Below are 14,312 nucleotides of genomic sequence, written 5' to 3' on the forward strand. Positions count from 1 at the left end.
AGTACTACCAAAAGGGAAAACAAAACAAAACAAAACAAACACGTCTACCCTTAGATCTGAGGCTGGAAGTAAAGCACCTTTTGTTTCTTGTTTCTTTTCTTTTTTCATTTTTAAAAATCCAATTCACTGGTCCCTACTCTAATATACTGTCCTATGAATAAGCCTGGGCTTATCTGATTTATGCTTCTCTTTTCCTCAAAATTGCCTCTCCCCGCCCCGCTTTCTTTCCCAGAAAGCAATACTGACATAGTCAAGGCATTTGGGATTAAAACTAAAAGGCCAGTCTTAGGGCCTCGCCCTGTGAACCTTGAGCATTACTTTGGGGGTTAGGGGTCCTCAAGTCCTATCAGTATAATGATAAATCCTGAACATTATCAAAGAGGCCTCTTGGATGCTGAATGTTTAAGATGTACCCAAGTATGCATTTTTATTTGGAAGGAAGCTGTATGTAATTATAAATACATACATACATATATATATACTTTGCTTCAATATATACATATATTACATACACCCATATATGTATGTATGTATGTATGTCTATATGTGTGTATATATATATGGAAAGTACTTACTTTTCTTACATATATATTAAGGCCAAAAAATAAATGGTGTGTTTTAACTACAGAAGGCCCAAGATTAGGAGGTAATGACTCATAAGACCAGTAAAAATAAATAATCCACAGAAACCATTCTAAGTAAAACTAAACAAAATAGAGCAAGTACAACAAAGCATAGTGGGCATGGTGGGGGAGGGCACAGCAGGAGGATCCTGCACATGGGTGTTGATGATATAACCAAGCTTATAACCAAGCTGTACTAAAACCTTCTACAGAATGATCTACTCCATCCTCAGTCACCACTGCAACAATTCAGAGAATTGTTCCCCATCTTGGGAAAGGTGACACATGGTAATTTTGCAGTTTGCATTTAATGAGCTTAATAAAAATACTCTTGAAGGAGATGGGGTTGAAAAAAGGGGAATGTGTGCTAGGGATGGAAGGAGGAGGGGAGGAAAAGAGAGAAGACATGCACTGCATGTGATCCTAGGACAAGGAACATCCGTGGGATACACTGAAACAGGACAAGCATCTCTGACAGCATACATAGATAATATATATAACTGTAAGTATTTGAAACTATCTTCTTTAGGCACACAGAAAATTTAGCTCTGTAACTCTGAAACTTTTGAAATCTGCTGTGCATGGTACACGGAAATCTCCAGGATAACAAATCATTCTCAAATCTTCATTCAGCTAAAAAAAACTTTAACTATACTACTACTACTTCTATATAGGGACACTAACTCATATAATATGAATAGATTGTTGTCAAGTAAATGAAACCTGGGAGCACAACTTTAAATAAGAATTAGTATTAGCACATACGGATTATGTATACTGGTTGGGTTCTATGTGGTATTTCCATACATTCACAGACTACTTTATAAAGTCAGTGTGCAACCAAGGGAAGAAGTTTTGAAACAGAAGATGCAATAATATTACTAATGTACAATGTACACTATTTGTAATTCACATTCTCACAACAAAAAAAGGCCTCTCATTTGTCTTCTCTGCCTTGAGGTTACACATCTTTCTCCTTTCCTTTAAGTGCATATGTAATAACAAATTGAACTTTAGAAGCTCTGGAGAAAATGAATTAATCACTCACTTTAAGGGCTCTGGAGACAGTTTTGTGCCAGACAGGTTGATTTGCATCAAAGCTAGAGAACTACTAAAAAACTGCTTGAAAGATGGTGGGACTTCTTTTCCTTTCCTGAAAAAAAAAATACACACAGACACACACACAAGAGTTATCCAAGTGGTTACAGTCTCATCTGATTTGCTTAATTGCTTCTTCAGATACTATATTAAAATCCATAATTAGCCATACTCTCTGAAAAGCATGAAGGCAAAAAGAAGTCTGCTAGAAAAAACATCCAGTATTATTTAAAAAGTGATGAGAGAAAAGTTAAGACATGGCATATCTTAAGTCCACAAAATAATTTAGCCCTATTCTTTGTATCTAATGGCTTGCTATACTGTAGCCTCTAATTTTTCTTCCCAGTCTTGGGACTTAAACTCAGGGCCTGGGCACTATGCTTGAGCAGTTTTGCTCAAAGCTAGCACTCTGCCACTTGAGCCAAAGCACCACTTCTGGCCTTTTCTGTGTCTGTAGTACCAAGGAATCAAACCCAGGGCTTCAAGCTAGCTAAGCACACTCTTCCACACTCGATCACACTCCTGGCCCAGTCCCTCAATTAAAAAAAAAAATTTTTTTTTTAATTTTTTGTCAGTCATGGATATTCAATTCAGGGCCTGGACACTGTCCCTGAGCTCTTTTGCTCAAGGCAAGCGCTTTACCACATTGAGCCATAGTTTCACTTCCTGCTTTCTGGTGATTAATTAGAGATAAAAAAAAGTCTCAGGCCTGGGGCCAGGAGTTTGGCCTAGTGGTAGAGTGCTTGCCTAGCCTGCATGAAGACCTGGGTTCAATTCCTCGGTACCACATACATAGAAAAAAAAAGCTAGAAGTGGTACTGTGGCTCAAATGGTAGAGCTCTAGCCTTGAGAAAAGTCCAAGGACAGTGCTCAGGCCCTGAGTTCAGCCCCACAACTGACAAAAAAAAAAGGGGGTCTCAGGGACTTTCCTACCTGGCCTGGCTTTGAACTATGATCCTCAGATCTCAGACTCCTGAATAGGATTATAGGCGTGAGCTACCAATACCTAGCTCTAGCCCCTGAATCTTAAGGGAATTCTATGATATTTATGTGTGAACACACACACACACACACACACACACACACACACACACACACACACACACACAGAAGCACTCTACTACTTGAGTCATCTCCCTAGTATTTTTTTGTCTATTTGTTTGCTTTAGTAATTTTTTCAGAAAGGGCCCTGTGTTTTTATCTAAAGCTGCACTGGACATCTGCCTTATAACTAGGATTACACACACACACCACATCACCTTGGCTTTTGTTGAATGAGGTTTCACTAAATTTTTGTCTGGGCTGCTTGGTCTCAAACCATGATCTTCCCTATCTCTGTTTCCCAAGCAGCTTGGATTATAGCTTGTGTCTCCACATCCAGCCTAGAGATGTGTATTGATGTGTGTATTGATTTCAACAACTTTTCCACTAAGTACCATTAAATGCAGGATCACTACCTGCATTTAGCAGTATATTGAGATGGTGATCTGGTGTGGAGTAGGAGAATAGCACAGGAAGCCTGAATAGCATGAAGCTTGCCTGACAAATAACCTAGGTAATTACTATATCCATACTGCAAATCTAGTCATCTCAGGAGGAAGATCAGAAAAGTTGAAAGATAAAAATTACAGAATGAAATGGCTATGTTCCCTCTGCTTTTGACAGAGGGAAGTAGGTAGATCAAACAATAAGCTCGAGGACAGGGAGAGTCAACACTACATAAGAGTTAAATAAAATTAGGAAGGGCACTAGTGGCTCATACCTATAATCCTAGCTATTCAGAAGACTGAGATCTGAGGTAGACAGTTCAGGCAGCAAAGTCCTAGAGATTCTTATCTCCAATTAAACAACAAAAGGACAGAGTGGTGCTACATATAAAATGAAAAAAGCTCAGGGACAGTATCTAGGCCGTGAGTTCAAGCCACAGGAACCACACAGAGAGAGACAGAGAGACAGAGAGAGAGAGAGAGTGTGTGCACACACAGGGAGGGCGGGAGGAAGGGAGGGAGGGGAGAGAGACAAAGAGTCAGGGAGGGGGAAGAGGAGGTAGGGAATGAGAAAAAGAAAAATAGAATTTTAAAGTCTACAAGTAGAATCTGAATACTCTGTTTGCTGCATTGTTAGAACATAAGGACTAATTCACATATGTAAACCATTTAGCCTGAGGCAAAGTAAGCACTTATTATATGATAATAATTCATACAATATTGGAAGATTTCTACACTCTCTGGGCACAGAGCATCCCAGGAGTCAAACTTACACAAAGAAAACATGTGATAATAGTAAAGTACAGAGGTCTGGAAAAGCTTGTCAATGCTAAACAGCTTTAAGAAACAAGACAATTATAGGCTATTTGGGAATAAACAGCAATCTGAATATTTACTTAAGCAGTTACAATGAATCAAATTAAAAGGCAAGTGAATTCTGGTGGAATATATATATTACATGTTTCAAATAACTCAGGATTCCTGAAACAATATCTATATTGATATTTGTTTGAGTTTTGATAGGCAAAGATGATTAAATTGTCTTTTTTATTTATTTTTTTGTTGGTCGTGGGGCTTGAACTCTTGAGCCTGGGCATTGTCCCTGAACTCTTTAGCTCAAGGCTACCGCCCTACCACTTGGCATGATCAGTATCCCTCAGCTTTCAGCTCAAGACTACATCTTACCCTTTGAGCTTCAGCACCACTTCCTGTTTTCTGGTGATTAACTGGAGATAAGAGTCTCATGTACTTTCTTAGTGCCCAGGCTGGCTTTGAACCCCGAACCTCAGATCTCAGTCTCCTGAGTAGCTAGGATTATAGGCATGAGCCACTGTGCTTGGCCTTTTTTTTTTTTTTTTTAAGTGAGTTGTAGGGCTTGAACTCAGGACTGGCACTATCTTTAAGCTCTTTTGCTCAAGGCTTTGAGCCATAGAAGCCACTTCCAATTTTGTCGTGGTTCATTGGAGCTAAGAGTCTCATGGACTTTCCTGCTTGGGCTGGCTTTGAAGCATAAATCCCCAGATCTCAACCTCTTGAGTAGTAAGAGGTAGGATTACAGGTGTGAACCACCAGCACCTAGTTTATTGTTGTCTTTTAGAGCTAGATCATGCATGCCATGATCTCTTTCCCCTCTGCTCTGTGTCTATGTTCTAGACAGAGGGTCATCCTTCCCAGGCTACCACTGAGGTGGCTAGCCCATAATGGACATGTTACAAAAACCACTGTTGCTGAAAGCCATGAAAGTAAGGAGTGGGAATTGGGGGCTGGGAGCAACCTGGTAAATTCAGACTGATACACTTATGAAATTATCTGTGAAAAGAAGTATGAATAGCCGAGCTAACAACATACATCTCTATATAAATGCAGTGATTTCAACATAATTACAAAGGGCTTCCCATGATTGTATCTAGTAAGGGACTGGGTATTAAACAGTTTAATCATAGCCTTTCATTTGCAAGACAAGGCAATTTGTTAGCACAGTTCTGCTCTAGGAGATTAACAGCTCTGCTGAAGACCAGTCAGCACAGGTGAACTCGAAAGAGCTGATTATACAGAAACTTTTACAGGCTGTGCTGTCACCTTGTAATTCAGTTACTCTGTCATGTGCAGTGCCACCAAAGCATGGTCTCCTAAACTGCCTTCTGACATGAAAGCCTCAAATAAGACTCTCAAATACCTCTCAAAAAAATACCTTAGAAATCCCGCGATTTCTCCTACTACAGTTATCTCTTGGGTTTACCAATCTGACTGTATTGAGGACTTGGTGAGACATTTCTGCTATTTTAAAGATTTTTTTTTTGCTATTGTAAAGATTCATTATCACTGCAGAAGGAGCAGATTAAAAGTACTTTGAAGTATTGATGGACAAACTTGTAAGTTATAATTGTGGAACAAAGCATGTCACAAAAGTGCACTTTCCAAATGACTGAGGGTTAGCCTCTTGAAAATAGAAAGCTTCTTAACAGTTAACCAGTAATTATGGACATCTTTTGAACATTAAGCACTATACTATGTTGCTAGGCAGTATATAACAAATGAAATTTTATTTCAGACTTGTGGCCATAATCACAAACACTCCGTGTTGAACTGAACCAATTCAATAGATACACCTAGGCAGCCTGTAAGTTTTTCATAGTTCTGCATTCACTCTCTTTTCTTGTTGCTATTCTTTGGGAAACCCTGCTGCTTTGAACCCACTACCTGTCCTTTAAGCAGGAGGTTAAAAGTGAGATTCTAAAACCAGCCTTCCAGTTCTACAAATTATGACACACGAACTTTAAGATGACTTTTCTCTTTGTTCTCTGTGATAATTTATTCTTACTTTGAAGCTCTCCATTGAGAAACATCTACAGAAAGTTCTGAAAGGGTTGATACCATATTAAATAACAGAATACCTGTCCACCTGTTCATAGCAGTTTGCTAGCGTCACTGATAAGGACATTAACCTGTGGTTAACCTGTGGTTTACAAAGATGTAATGAAAACTTGACCTTGCAGGGCCATATTTATAGACATATTCTATTATAGACCTTTACTATCTATCATTCTACATGTATTATCACTACAACCCTGAAAAAGATCCCTGATTGACAATAACCATGAGAATCAGTACATACCGGTGAGAGAAAACAGTTCTGGAGAGGTTGAGCACTGCTAAATACTGAAGGCATCCACGGAGAAGGGCTCCACAGACCTGAGCAAGAAATAGGCCCTCTTAACCTTTAAACATTTAAGATCCATGATAGTATTTTATTACAAACAAAAAGCCCTCTATCCCATCTAAATCGTTGTTCTGAGACCCTTCAAAGCAATCTGGAGAAACATTACCATGTCCAGGGAACATTCTGTATTGGATAAATCCAGGTGAGCAATGGCATTTGGCTGGGCCAAAAAATTGTACATGTGCTTGAAAAAAAAGAAAAAGGCAATGTTAAAATCTAAAAAAGTCACATCCCATAATTCCAGTTAATGTTTCCAAAGGAAGTCACGCACGTTCCCCAGCTGAGAAGCTGCACCCACGCAGATTTCCAGACCGTTCTGTAACTCTATCATCTCCCCTGAGAACAAAAGTCCAAATGATATTTTAAATTAAATAATACATGTGTAACAAAGGCCAAAGGGAATCTCAACCACCAACCCCCCCATTTTTTTACACATGACTTCATTTTCCTGATTAGCTCCGTTTTTATTGTATAATTTTGGAATGATGCTAATTAATGTTAACTCCTGAGATTGACATGCCACCTGAACTGCAGTCACCTTATCAAAATGCTAATCACTTCTAAAAATGTTCAGGAACTACTGATTTGAAGTAACCAGTGGATGTTCTCAGGCTATATACTCTATTCTGTCCAATGCAATGATTTTTCTAGCCTTAGTTACTTCTAGGAGAAGGAAGAGGAGGAGGAGGAGGAGGAGGAGGAGGAGGAGGAGGAGGAGGAGGAGGAGGAGGAGGAGGAGGAGGAGGTGGTGGTGGTGGTGATGGTGGTCTAACAAATTTAGGCTTTGTGGGTAGGGGGGGTCACTTCATCCAAACTTTCTCCCCCTGTAACCTCTAATCCCCATGGAAAGCATCAAAACAACAAAATTCAATTACTTTCATGTGTTCCCTAATTAACTGTAAGAGCCAGAGCTTGCCAATAAAAACCAAGCTCTCTACACCGAACAGCTCAAACCCCTCTGCTTCACTGACTGCCACCATATAATTGTAAATCCTAGCAAGCTTATAACAGGTGTCACTGTTCTTGGTAAAGATTCATTAAAGCAGTTTGACTATACTGTATGATGTGCAGGAGAATCTACTCCTTCAAGAGGTCCAGAAAAACAATCATTAGCCTGTAAATGCTTTAAAGTAACCCGGATGGACTGGGCTATGGAATGTTCTGGTTCAGGAAAAATCATTTTGCTCTCATTCACTTACAAGTCACTACTTGGCTGGCACTACCAGCCTTCAGACATTTAATTTGATACATTTTGCTCCTAGTCACCAGCTGAGGGAGCCCTTGTCAATCCGAAGTGGCGAGGAGGACCTAAGGGGTCAACCCCTTCCAGAACCTTGATGACATAGCTTGGGGAAGACCTGCATCTGCCTGGGACTTCCAGAATTTCAACCTGACCTGACTAGTTCTCATCACTCCACTCTCCCTGTACCTGGTACAAAACCCATCCTTGGCCAGGTAAGAAGCTTGAAGCTACTTGGTTATATAAACTACTAGTGTCCCTATTCCATTGAGTTTTACTTGACATGTGTGTGCACAAAGGTACTGGGGCTTAAACTCAGAGACTGGGCACTGGCTCTTAGCTGTTTTGTTCAGGCTTGGCTCTACCTCTTGATCCACATTTCCACTTCTCGCTTTTTGGTGGTTAACTGGAGGTAAGAGTGTCACAACTTTTCTGCTCAGGCTGGCTTTAAATCCTCAGATGCGGGTCTCTTGAGTAGCTAGGAATATAACTCATGAGCCACCATCACCAAGCTTTTAGTCTATAATTCCTCTCAAGTTACTCCTCTACTTTGCTATATTAATGTTTTGGTTGCTTTGCATCACACTTTTTTGTTTTATCTTAGAATGGGGCATATTTATCAGTTGTTAGTGAAGGAGAAACTGAAATTGTAACATGTACTAGAAAAAATTATGAGGTACTAAAAAACAAGTATTATGTAAATGATTTCAAATGTAAAGGAAGGGAAAAGGAAATCAAACTATGAAAAGACCTTCATTTGTCTTCTCTGCCTCACAGGTGAAGTAAAACCAAAGAAATGACAAGGATTTCACAGTGTTTTTCATCCCCACAAAGCAGTAGAATTCAAACAAAATGCTCACTCACTGCATGCCTTGTTGTTAGAGAAACTTTTCTTCTAGGTTCTATCACGGTGATTAGAAGGGGACATTTAGCACACAGGATAATGAGATCATAACTCATGCTCTGTGCCAACAAGATTTACCAAACATTGGTATTAAAGACTCAGATGCAGAAAAATTCTTGTCATATTAGAGGGGGAGACGTTTGACCTTCACAGGCAAGAGTGGCTACAGGTGACTTCTGTTTGTGAAATTGCAATACTCAATAGTCTCTTTTAACTGAGAACTATTTTTTGAAAGATTCCCAGCAATAGCATTCAGTGATAACTTAGTTTCTGTCACCACTTTATCAAGGTGAACTAATGTTGCAAAACAAAGATAATACTCCCTCCAGAAAAAGTGTTTCCAAATAGAATTTGAACTTCAGCATCATAAAACAAGAAAAAAAACAAAGAGACAAAGTATAACTTAATTAAGAAAGGCTATGATGGGTTTTCTTTTTGTTTGTTTGTTTTTGGTCAGTCCTGGGCTTGAGCACTGTCCTTGGACTTTCTCAAGGCTAGAGCTCTACCACTTGAGCCTCAGCACCACTTCAGGCTTTTTTTCTATGTATGTGGTACCGAGGATTCGAACCTGTATCTTCGTGCATGCTAGGCAAACATTCTACCACTAGGCCAAACTCCTAGCCCCGGCTATAATGTCTTTATTAAACAACTTCATAAGCTTGTAGCTACAGGATTTTATGGTAGTGTGATTCTGGGAGAATGAGAGAAATCAGAAAGTCGTGCTTAGAATTGTGGGCTTACTAAATCTAGCTTCCTGAAAGAAGAGACTAAGTTAAGGAAAGCTTACCGAGAGGTCATCTCCACGAAGGATGTTCCCTGAGAGATCAAGATGGAGAAGGGTGGAGGCAGTCAATGGGTTGGCACTGAGTGACTGAGAAAGGCTATTCACCCCTGCAACATGGAGAAAATGCAGCTTCAATTTCCACCCCAGGAAATAAAATGAGGTTTGAGAGTTTCTATAAATGGCTCAGCAGTGCCATCCAATTGCCAGACTTAGGTTAGCCATAAACACTGTCCCCAGATGGTGGAACTGATTGAGTCTTCTTTTGACAAACCCTCAGGGAACACAGGTCATTCACAGATCCAGCCACCTCACAGAATCAGGGCAAGCAATGGAATCCCAAGTCCTCTGATGTGTCCAAGGACAGAAAGCATTTAAAGCTGAAGCCTCAGCATGATGCAAGCCACCTACCTGACTGTAGGCCATTATAACTTAGTGAATAGCAATTAAATGATACATGTGTATTTGTGCAGACATTTTAGGCTATTTAAAAATTAGGAAGTTGATGAGAGGTATCTAGTGCTCTTTAATGCATTATAATCAAGGCAAAAATTTAGATTCAGATGGACGTTTTAAAAAGTAATCTTGTCAGCACACAATATAAGACACAATCAAAATGAAAGATGTTCAATTAGCTCTATAGACACTTTCCATATATAACATAAATGGCTCTGAAAACACAAAAGAGTATGGAGGGAAAGATGGTGCTACATGGATTAAACTATGTTCTATTATATGATGAGAATGACTGACACAAGCTGGTTAGTCATGGCCTTGTACTGGGTGGATTTTTTCCTCAAGTCACCAATTTGAGATGTGTCATGATCAAATGAGAGTCATGGGTAAGGGTCTAGACACTCACTGGCGACTCATACACTCTAACACCACAGATCTCAGGAAAACAGGATAGGGGCTCATTATGTTTCTAGTAAATGTCTGTGGTTCCAAACTGTATTTCTAAAATGAGTACATTTTTGTAAATTGCTCTGCTTTTCTTATTTCATTGTAAAATTCTTTTTGAAAATCTCAACCCCCTAAAAGAAAAAGAGGAAAAAGTTTTTATCCACCTATGGCAAGGTTTGCGGTGACAAAGGGTCTGGGGCCAGGCAGGCTGTGCCAATCAGTACCATATCTAGTCATCACGCAGAAGCCAAAGGGGGGCTTCACGAAAAATATGAGGGAAGGACTACAGAACAACATTTACTGGAGTACCTCCTCTTGCTACTGTATATTTAGAATATTCAGAGAATACTACTAAAGAAGCCATCCATAGATTTACTCCTAGCTTGAAAAAGAAAGCACAGATTTTGATGCGCAGCTACAGAGACTGCTAGGGTTCCTCTCAAGGGTAACTGGACATTTGAATAGTAGAAAGAGGAGACTGAAAGCCAGATCCCAGTGGCCGACGCTTATAATCCTAAGCTACTCCTGAGTAGATCTGAGGATCGAGGTTCAAATCCAGCTGAGGCACAGAAATCTGTGAGACTCTTATCTCCAATTAACCACCAGAAAACCAGAAGTTGCACTGTGGCTCAAGTGGTAGAGTGATAGCCTTGAGCTGAAGAGTTCAGGGACAGTGCCCAGGCCCAGAGTTTAAGCCCCACAACTGAACCCCCCCCCCCGACACACAAAAAGACTTTGGTTATCTTTTGAAGTGTAAGAATGGAGTATAAAGACATTGTGTTTATGAAAAATGTATTTATGAAGTATTTATAAAATGTAGGTGATTGGGAGATATACATTAGACCCATCCATAGAGGGAGTACAGAAATCATCATGAAGCAAACTAATTCCACACTAAAATAATAAATCAATGTGATGTGAGGAACAGTTTTTCATTTCCAAAAGCATTTGTTATTAGGCATGGCTCGAATGATGGAATACCTGCCTAGCAAGCACAAGGCCCTGAGTTCAAAAGCCAACACTGCCAAAATAAAAATGCCTGGTTGACAACAGGAAAGTCTATTGTAAACTAGCCAGAGTAATCTGTGTCACAGGACACTACTTCACCAGCTGAAGGTCATTCAGGAAAGCAGGGTCGTAGCTAAAGTGGTAGAGCACCAGCCTTGAGAGAAAAAGCCAAACCTTGCAAGTTCAAGAGCAAGAGGCCCTTAATTCAAGCTCTAGCCCTGGCAACAAAACAAACAAACCAACCAACATACAGAAGCCAATTCAGGTGCAGACTTTATTTTTCCTGGTCATTATTCCCTAGGTTGTATAATATAATGACCATTTGCATAGATTCACATTGCATTAAGTATTCTACGTACTTAGAGATGACTTTTAGTACATAGAAGGATGTGTATAGCTTCTATGTAAGCACGATGCCATTTTATGTAAGGGACCTGGAAAACATCTGTAGATCTTCATGTCTTGCAGATACCAAGAAACAACTTCACTCATTACCAGTGAGCCAGAGACAGTCAACCAAACAAGTGAGAAACAAGAACACATAATGAAAGGCATGAAGATCTGATTCATTGTGTTTCAAAAAAACCAAAAAAATCAGAAACTGCCTTGAGCCCAAGTGAATTGAACATGGTGATCTGTTATGCTTGTTTAAATGGCCAGCTTCCTTTAGGTTTTTCCCCCCTCCTGTTATTGCCATTAATCTGGTTTTTTAATGGAATAAATCAGACTATAACATACGGAGTATACTAGACTCTCATCAGAAACATCATTTGTAAAATCATGTCTCTAAATTCCAATATTAGAAGGCTAAATGAGACTTGACAGCAAAATGCTCCTTGTCTCAAGTGTGGGCACTTGGCAGGTGGCCAGCATCTGAATCAACCGAGGAGAGAATTATGTTATCAGTTCAGCTTCCTATGAGGCAGTTCCTCCCCACCTCTGCTGCCCACATGCACATTGGCCTATCTTGAGATGACCACGAATGACCATGAATATAGGGAATTATAAAAACAGAGAACTGGGGAAGTGGGGAAATCCAGCCTCTTACAACCCACACAAAATACAGATTTGCATGTTGCTCTCTATTCTTGCGGTCTAGTGATGCTGACTATTCTTAATAATCATTATTGGAGTATTTACAGCTGGAAAAAAAGGTGGTACCAGATGGCCGTGCCTTGACATCATCTGCGTACCAGCAGGACATATTTGAGAAACCCAGAAAACTATCAGATAGCTAATATCTGAGTTAGAGAAAGGGTATTTGGAGTCAGTGGGGAATGTCATGGGAGATGAAAAAAGAAAAGTCTGTCTGAAAACTATACATCTCTGAATATAAATGTTTCCCGAGGTCTAAAATATAAATGCTAGTCAAATTCAGCACAAACTTAAAATGGCAATTTCATCTGAGCTATTTTGAAATTTCAAACCTTTTACAACTATGACTTCAAGAAATCAAGACTGCCCCGGAAGAACAAATGATTACCGCAATCCCTCTATTTGCTTCACCATAATGAATAACCCAATTAAAATAAAGAAATATCAGATTGTTTTAGACCTTCTAAGGGTGTAAGGTTCTGGACTCAGGGATCAAATTTATAAACAAGTTGAACTAGAGCTATGGAACACATGAAAAATGATCAATATTTCTAACATGTACATTAGTTACAAAAATGATCAGCACTATAAAGAGAAAGTAAAGAAAGAATAAAAGCTAGCACTTTCAAAAGCAATATAAATAACTAAAGATGGGGACGAGTTATCTAAGTTATAACTAAGAGTAACTGAAATTAGAATACCAGGACTTATTTACATTCTTGATGGAGAATGAAAAGTGAGTACAATACCCAGCAAGAGAAAGAATGAGCACAGCATGGTAATAAACATAAAAAGAAGTCAAAGGTAACACTGTCCAGAAAGAAATGTACTTATTACCTGACTTATGTAACTGTAACCCCTTTGTACATCACCTGTTCAATAAAAAAAAATGCACATCCTCAGCTGGAAACCAATAGCTCATATGTGAGGTACAGAGAATAGTGGTTTAAAGTCAGCTCAGGCAGAAATTCTGGGCAACTCCATCTCCAATTAACCAGCAAAAATCCAGACTGAAGGAATGGCTCAGATAATAGAGTACCAGCTCTTCTAGGTTCAAACCCTAGTACCAACAACAACAAAAAAGTATGTATGTACATTCTATGAGCTGATATTTCTAACTAGATAATTATCCTGAAAAGGAAGTTAAGAGCCAACTGCCAGTGGCTCATATCTGTGACACTAGCTACTCAGGAAGCTGTGATCTGGGATTCAGAGTTCAAACCTAGACTAGGCAAAAAAGTCAGTGAGAGTTTTATCTCCAATAAAGCACCAAAAAAACTAGAAGTGGAAATGTGGCTCAAGTGATAGAGCAGTAGCCTTGAGCAAAAAAAGCTCAGGGGCAGTGCCAAGGCCCTGAGTTGAAGCCCTAGGACTAGCAACCTCCCCCCAAAAAATTGGAAGTAGGATCTGTGGACTCAAATGATAGAGTACCAGCTTTGATAGAAAAAGTTAAGCAAGAGTCTGATGGCCTGAGTTCAAGCTTAAGTACCAGCACACACACACACACACACACACACACACACACACACACACACAATGACAGCATAAGATAATATTAGTAATAGTGTTGGTGATAACAGGGATAGTTGCAGACATACTAGCTGAGCACTTACTGAGCTCTATGAGCCAGAAGCAGCTAACTGCTTCTGTCTATCATGACTGAAAACACTACACAGAATGCCTCCAAAAGACAGTGATTTACTTAAGAAATGATAAGTTTTTCAATTCATGAAACTTTCAGTGAACACCCTCTGTAGTCCAGGAATCATGCCAGGAGCTGAAGATACAAAGATGAAAGAAACACGGGCAGCAGGAGAGTCCCATTCTCATACTCAAGACAGCCATGCAATGATACTATAGGAGTGATCTAGAAGTAAGGCAACAGGATCCAGCTGTGGTCTCAAGAGATGGAGAATACGACTTAGTAGAGAATTGCAAGTGATTTGGTAAACT

The 14,312-nt window shown here is 39.6% G+C and overlaps 1 protein-coding gene across 6 annotated transcripts in view; it reads right to left on the bottom strand.

Annotated features, from left to right (window-relative positions):
- Carmil1 (capping protein regulator and myosin 1 linker 1) overlaps positions 1–14,312 on the bottom strand; it is a 270,455-nt gene that overhangs the window by 93,653 nt on the left and 162,490 nt on the right. For all 6 annotated transcript variants that reach the window (XM_090356285.1, XM_090356284.1, XM_090356283.1 and 3 more), the window contains exons 13-16: positions 9,360–9,463; positions 6,535–6,612; positions 6,324–6,400; positions 1,672–1,776 (exon numbers count right to left, since the gene is read on the bottom strand). In XM_090356285.1, coding sequence (XP_090212411.1) covers positions 1,672–1,776; positions 6,324–6,400; positions 6,535–6,612; positions 9,360–9,463 — 364 coding nt within the window. The remainder of the gene's footprint in view (positions 1–1,671; positions 1,777–6,323; positions 6,401–6,534; positions 6,613–9,359; positions 9,464–14,312) is intronic.

The sequence above is a fragment of the Megascapheus bottae genome, chromosome 22, assembly GCF_031878675.1.
Source record: "Megascapheus bottae isolate mThoBot1 chromosome 22, mThoBot2.hap1, whole genome shotgun sequence".
NCBI lineage: Eukaryota > Metazoa > Chordata > Mammalia > Rodentia > Geomyidae > Megascapheus > Megascapheus bottae.